The 7,376-nt window shown below is 51.5% G+C and overlaps 1 protein-coding gene across 1 annotated transcript; it reads right to left on the bottom strand.

Moving 5' to 3' along the window:
* Nucleotides 1-2,895: 2,895 nt before the first annotated feature.
* Nucleotides 2,896-7,048, bottom strand: LOC124073503. Its single transcript, XM_046415776.1, has 3 exons — nucleotides 6,861-7,048; nucleotides 6,705-6,782; nucleotides 2,896-6,226 (listed from the first exon to the last, which is right to left on the bottom strand). The coding sequence occupies exon 3, from the start codon at nucleotides 4,390-4,392 to the stop codon at nucleotides 2,896-2,898; it is 1,497 nt and encodes a 498-aa protein (XP_046271732.1). The 5' UTR covers nucleotides 4,393-6,226; nucleotides 6,705-6,782; nucleotides 6,861-7,048.
* Between the last annotated feature and the right edge of the window lie 328 nt (nucleotides 7,049-7,376).

The raw sequence follows: 7,376 nt of genomic DNA on the forward strand, positions 1-7,376 counted from the left end.
TCCCTGCGCCCTTGTATAGACTACACAGGTTTGAACGAAATCACAGTTAAAAATAAGTATCCCTTGCCACTCATTGACTCTGCTTTCACCCCCCTCCACGACTCAGTGATTTTCACCAAACTGGATTTGAGAAATGCATATCATTTGGTGAGAATTAGGGAAGGGGATGAATGGAAGACTGCTTTTAATACCCACCTTGGACACTTTGAGTATCAGGTAATGCCTTTTGGACTAACTAACGCACCGGCTGTGTTTCAAGCCCTGATCAACGATGTCCTCCGAGACATGTTAAATAGATTTGTGTTTGTTTATCTTGACGACATTTTGATTTTTTCTAAGAGTAGAGAAGAGCATGTAGTGCATGTCAGAACCGTGTTGCAACGGTTAATGGAGAACCGACTTTATGTTAAAGCAGAAAAATGTGAGTTTGGTGTTTCGACTGTTTCTTTCCTTGGTTTTATCATTGAGCAAGGCCAACTAAAACCAGATCCAGCCAAAATCAAGGCTGTCCTAGAGTGGCCAGTCCCAACCACTCGCAAGCACCTACAAAGGTTCCTGGGGTTCGCCAACTTTTACAGACGATTTATTAAAAACTATAGCAGGTTGGCAGCCCCACTCACTCAGTTGACCTCAATAAAGCAGGCTTTTGTATGGTCCTCAACAGCACAGGCCGCATTCACTAACCTCAAAGAGAAGTTCTCTAGTGCCCCTGTTTTAGTGCACCCAGATCCAAATCTACAGTTCATCGTGGAGGTCGACGCCTCGGATTCAGGAGTTGGAGCCATACTCTCTCAGCGATCACCAGTCAACCACAAACTTCACCCCTGCGCCTTTTTCTCCAGACGCCTCTCTCCAGCTGAGCGGAATTACGATGTAGGAAACCGAGAGCTGCTGGCAGTCGTGTTGGCCCTACAGGAGTGGAGACACTGGCTAGAAGGTGCAGTACATCCATTCATAGTATGGACAGATCATAAGAACCTGGCATATCTACGCTCTGCTCATAGGCTAAACCCTCGTCAGGCACGGTGGGCACTTTTCCTAGGGAGGTTCAACTTCATCCTAACTTACCGCCCAGGTTCCCGAAACACCAAGCCAGATGCTTTGTCCCGCCAGTTTTCATCCCCAGTTGAGGAGGCCCCTGTGGAGACCATCATTCCATCTTCCTGTGTGGTTGGAGCAGCCAGGTGGGAAGTCGAGCAGGAAGTTCAAGATGCTCTCCAGGGCCATACCATTCCCGAGCACTGCCCAAGAGGACGGCTTTTTGTTCCACCCTCGGTGAGGTCATCAGTGCTCCAGTGGTGTCATTCGTCCAAGTTGGCCTGCCATCCAGGTTACTATAGGTAACCTACTATAGGTATAGCTCTGCTTCAGCAGAGATTCTGGTGGCCGTCCATGTCTGCTGACACCCGAGAGTTTGTCTCTGCCTGCTCTGTTTGTGCTCGTGGTAAGTCTTCTCACCGTGCTCCAGCTGGCCTCCTCCGTCCATTGCCCATACCTCATCGCCCCTGGTCACACGTTGCTGTGGATTTTGTTACGGGCTTACCACCATCGGATGGAAATACAGTTATTCTGACTATTGTTGATCGTTTTTCTAAGTCAGTCCATTTTGTACCTCTGCCCAAACTTCCCTCAGCCTTAGAAACTGCTAACCTTCTTGTGCTCCATTTGTTCCGTCTCCATGGTATTCCCCAGGACATTGTTTCTGACCGGGGTCCCCAGTTTACCTCCCAAGTCTGGAAAGCGTTTGTTCAAGCTCTGGGGGCTTCGGCTAGCCTCTCTTCTGGGTACCACCCTCAGACCAATGGCCAGACAGAGCGGGCAAATCAGGACCTGGGGGCATCCCTACGGTGTGTGGCTTCTCATCTCCCAGCTTCTTGGTCCACTCACCTCGCCTGGGTCGAATACGCCCACAACTCCCTGATCAGCACTGCCACAGGTATGTCCCCATTCATGGTCTCCCAGGGTTATCAACCTCCCCTTTTTCCTAGCCAGGAGTCCGAAGTGGCAGTCCCCTCGGTCCAGGCTCATCTACGCCGCATCCGCCGTGTCTGGCGAGAAGCCCGAGCAGCTTTGACACGCACTGCGATCCGGAACCAACGATTGGCAGATCGACGTCGGACCCCTGCTCCAGATTACCGAGTTGGACAAGAGGTTTGGCTTTCGTCACGTGACCTCCCTCTCCAGACTGATTCACGCAAGCTAGCTCCCAGGTACATCGGGCCATATGTCATTGAACGCATCATTAACCCTAATGTCGTTAGGCTTAAGCTCCCTCCTGCTTTGAAGGTCCATCCATCCTTCCACGTGTCACTGCTCAAGCCTGTCGTAAAGAGCCCTCTGAGCCCTCCAGCCGAGCCCCCTCCACCCCCCCGGCTCGTGGAGGGTCATCCTGCTTTCACGGTCCGCCGCCTACTGGATGTGCGCCGGCGTGGCCGTGGTTTCCAGTACCTCGTTGACTGGGAGGGGTACGGTCCGGAGGAGAGATCTTGGGTCAGCCGGGCCCTCATCTTGGACCCCGTTCTGCTCGCTGACTTCTACCGGGAGTTCCCGGATAAGCCTGGGAGGCCGCCGGGTGGCGTCCATTAAGGGGGGGGTACTGTGATGGTCTGGTTTTTTGTTGCTCTTCTGTTTTTTCCCCTCCCCCTTTGAGTTTCAGGTTGTGACGGGAGGCGTGGCTGGTCTCTGACTGATATCACACACCTGCAGCAATCACCCTGGCTCTACTTAAACCTGGTCTGACTTCACCACTCTGCCAGATGATTGAACATTGAGACCTGTGTGTGCGCGCCCTGCCAGTTAGCCGAGTTATTGTCTAAGAAACCTTTGAACTTGTCTTTGGAATTAAAACTTAAAACTGAACCAGTCTTTGGTCTCCTGCAGTCAATGGTCCAAACCTCAGCCGTGACAAAGACCCTCCTTCTGGAGCCGACCGAGCACCATTTCCAGCCGCTGAAGATGTTGCTCAACGGAGGAAGAATAGACGACAATATCATCCAGGTAAAGCAGTAATGACTGACCCTGCTGATCACCAAACATTCTCTGCATGAGCCGCTGGAAGGTGCTTGGGGCATTACACAAGCCAAAAGGCATGCGATTGAACTCAAAAAGGCCGAACGGTGTACAGAAGGCAGTTTTGGGACGATCCTTCTCTGACACCGGAACCTGATTATAGCCACTGGCCAAATCAATTGTGGAGAACCAGCGAGCCCCAGAAAGTGCATCCAAGCTCTCCTCGATGCGAGGTAGGGGGAAGGCATCCTTCCTGGTCTTACTATTTAGGGGACGATAGTCCACACACATACGCAGGCCCCCATCCTTCTTCCGCACCAAGACGATGGGAGATGCGTAAGGGCTGCTGCTTTCCCTGATGACCTGAGATTCCAGAAGCTGATTGATATGCGCCTTCACCGCCTCATACTCTGATGGAGGGATGCGTCGATACCTCTGCCTGACTGGAACATCATCAAGCAGTGGTATGTCGTGCGAGATGAGGTTAGTACAGCCCAGGTCACCATCATGGGCTGAGAAGACTGACTGGTACTTATACAGTAGAGACCTTACACCCGTCTGCTCCTGCTCAGGCAATGGGGACAGACTTAGGGACTCTATCCTATCGGGTACTGAGGGAGCAGCTATTTGGGAAGAGATGGTCACCAATGTAGGCTCCACCTCAGTCACCCCTGCAGGTAAACTGATGACCTGAGCAGCGTTCAGGAGACCAAGACTGGTCCGTGGGTAAAGGAGAACCTCCGCTGCCCCCACGTTAACTATGGGAACATACACAGTACCCCGAACAACCTGCACCAGGCAGGGAGAGGCTAGCAGCCCCGCTGGTAAGCCTGATTCAGGGGGCTCAAACAGCACAGTCTGACCAGAAAACTGCTGGGGGCAGGTGCTAGCAACAAGCTTCATCACCCCACCTGGAATACGCACCACCCGCTTCCCCCGGACCCTCACCGTGCCAGTCGGGTCACTCGGAGTTTGAATGGAAGACTGGTGGCACGTTTGTAGGGCTGCAACCACTGGAGCAGGTGCCTGGGAAACGAACGGCGAATCAAAAAGAGAAGGACCATATGCACCAAAGAGCTCACGATAGCATCGACGGATCACATTCATCCCTATGATACCAGGGACAGAAGACGCCCTGTCAGGGGGGTCCTTAACAACAAGGATCCCACAGTGGGGCATCACCTTACCACAGAGTTCCACATCAAGTTCCAAATAGCCGACGTATGGAATCGCCAGGCCATTAGCTGCTCGCAGCTGTAACCAGTGACACGAATGAAGGCGATCATGACCCCAAGGTGCAAACTGCTCCAAGAAGAAGCTTTCTGTGATGGTGGACACCATGGAACCAGTGTCCACCAAACATGACACAGCGACTCCTCCCATGGAGGCATCGATGTTTGGGCAAGGAGCAATTAAACCAGCTACTGCACCCTCCTGTGAGCCTATGGACTCCCCAACTGAACTGTGGCTCAGCAGCTCAGTGGGCTTCAGTTTTCCGAAGGGTGAGAGGGGTGAGTTAACCCTGCAGCATTAGAGTTCAAGCCAGGCACTGAACTAACCCGCTGTCTACGGGGGACCCGTCCACCGTCACACTCTCTAGCAAAATGGCCAGGCTGCTGACACCGTCTGCAAATTAAAGGGCCACTGCGAGAAGTCTGGCCTTGTGAACGAGGGGCCTGTAGGGAGGCTACGGTCTGAGTCAACTGGTCCAGCTGCTCCTGCTGGCGCTTCAAAAGATCCATCAGCTCACTAAGACCTGGCCCAGATGGAGTGCTATTAGGGGCCAGCGGGGCATGGCCCTGCATGCTATACTGCAGGCCATAAGCTGCTGGCAAAGAAACACTACGCCCTCTAGTGCCTCCTGGCAGACCCTCCCTCTCCCACCGAATCGCCTCACCACGCAGCTCCAACAGTGTGACAGTTGGCTGACGACGAACAAGCTGTTTAAGCTCCCGCCGGAGAGAACAGTCAAGCACATGCTCGATAAATTGGTCCCGAAGGAGAATATCAGCATTTGGCACACCATCAGGTGCGCACTGCCTCACCTGTGCCATTAAAGCCATCAAGGCCAAAGAGAACTCGTGCAAGGTCTCGCCCTCCAGCTGGTGCCGAGAGAAGAAAGCCTGCTGCAAGGTTACGTAAGGCTGAGCACAACCATACAGCTCTTGTAAAATGGTGAGAACCTTACCTGGGTCTCCTCGCTCTGCAGCAGAGCGATACTTAATTTCTTCCTTCGCTTCCCCTTCCAAGTGGTCAAAAATAAAGAGAGCTTGGTCAGCAGTGGAAAGATGGCGGGCACGCACACATGCCTGTAACTCCTCCACCCAGTCAGATATTCCAATGCCAGTCTTACCGTTGAACATCGGGCACCTACGGTCTCTTGGGACGACAACCAGCCGCTCTGTAACAGCAGCAGCCGCACCTGCAGGCAGAGCATGACCAGGCGGAGCAAAGGGAGCAGCCCCACCAGAGTCCCCCAGCGAAGCAGCCCGCTCCTGACGGAGCCGCTCATTGTCCGCTTTAAGCTGCAACACAAGCTCCTTAAGCTGCTGCATCTCCTCCTCCATACTGATGGAACAACCTACACCAAGCCTCACAAAGCAGTGTAAGAAAAAAATTTTTATGTCCCTGGAACAGACACTGCCGTTTTGGCTCAACAATTACACATACAAAACAGGACACCCACTAATAACCAGTTTAACAGAACACAAGAAGGAAAACTATATAAAGAAAAGGACAAAAATGAAACACGTCTCTGCCTTTATTAATGTGGATCCTGCCGACAACGCCAGAATGTGGCGAGGTGGACGCTAAGGAGCATTAAAAAAATCGTAGTTGCGACAACGCCACCTGGGGAATTGCGCCCCAGGAAATCTGAGCTTAACTGTGTTGGTTATTTAAACCAAGGCCACACAGGTTCAATACCACAGGGCGAGACGGTTCCACAACAAAGAATTTATTAACACATAAAGTAAACAAAATACAAGTCAAACACAGTCACACCAATTGAACACACAATAAAACAAACCAAGGGGCAAATGAAGCTGGCCGGGGCTACCATGCAACAGGACAACCACAAGACAAAGGGGGGGGGGGAGGTCCTCGACAGAATCACCCGTGAAACTACACACTCACACACACACAAAACCAAAAAAAGGGGGGACCGTGGAGAACACACCACCACCAGGGATTAACGGTCACAGGGAGCCCACGACACCTGACAACAAAAGAAATATCAATTAATAAAACAAGCCCAAAGGTTAGTATAACTGGCGTGAACTAAACAAACATTGACCTAAAAAAAGAGAAAAAGAAAAAGACAATATAATAAACTCATCAATACAATAAAGGAAAAAAAACAACACAGGAGAAAAGGAAGGAACAAACTCCACATCAGGCCAAAACAGCAATACAGCCGATACAATAATGGAGCCAAAACGGTAGTAGAGCCAAAACGGTAGTAGAGCCAAAACGGTAGTAGAGCCAAAACGGCAGCGCAGACCCAGGGAAGAGTGACTGGTAGTTGCCGGCAGTTTACCCTCGCCTCGTTCCGCAAGGCTACGGCCACGCCGGAAAGAGGCAGAAGACGGCCAGCTCCTGTCACGGGTTAATCACTCAGCTGCACCAAAACACCCAAACAATCAGCTGGAGAACGAAGGACAGAGCCGCTGGACGGCAGAAAATCGCGGACTTACCGAAAGGGCAGATGAGCATCTCCAGGAAAAACTACCAGTGGGGCGACACATCCCCACGGCCCGGCAGCCGGTCGCGCTCTACAAAACAAAGATCGCGTCACCAAAACCACCGCGCCGTGCATACACCAGCAGCGAGAGAATAGCGGAATACATTACCTGAGCGAAGAGGATCATACGCCCGCAACGACCACGTCACACAATCACAGTGGCCACAGGAAGGAAGCGGAAGAGGAAGAGGCAAACGCATCGCACATCTATATATAGAGACGCATCGCACCGCCCCTCAATCAACGCGCTCCGTCCCTTAGCACAATGCCATATAGTGGCAGGGAAAGACACGACAGGTCACACATGACTTTGTCTTCCATAATAAATCCAAAAAGGGGACATCCAACTCAGAACTTCCTTTGGGTCTTCATTCATTATCTTTGCATAAACTGACAAATGCTTAATCCAGTTCACTCCTCCTTCTTGATATTGAACTAAGTCATATATAAATTTCTTCCCTAGGACACTGTGGCTTCTCTCCACTTTACCCTGCTCTGGGGATGGTATGGAGAGCTCTGAATGATTTTTATTTTTAAGGACTCCATTAGTTTTCTTACAGCACCTTTGAACCGGTGGACCATGCTCATTGTAAATGTCTTCAAGGTGTCTAGAAACCTTCACAAT

This window comes from Scatophagus argus, chromosome 16 (assembly GCF_020382885.2).
Source record: "Scatophagus argus isolate fScaArg1 chromosome 16, fScaArg1.pri, whole genome shotgun sequence".
NCBI lineage: Eukaryota > Metazoa > Chordata > Actinopteri > Scatophagidae > Scatophagus > Scatophagus argus.

Excerpts from the sequence above, each read along its gene's own strand:
- LOC124073503 (XM_046415776.1), bottom strand. The coding sequence starts at position 4,392 with ATGGGAGGAGTCGCTGTGTCATGTTTGGTGGACACTGGTTCCATGGTG.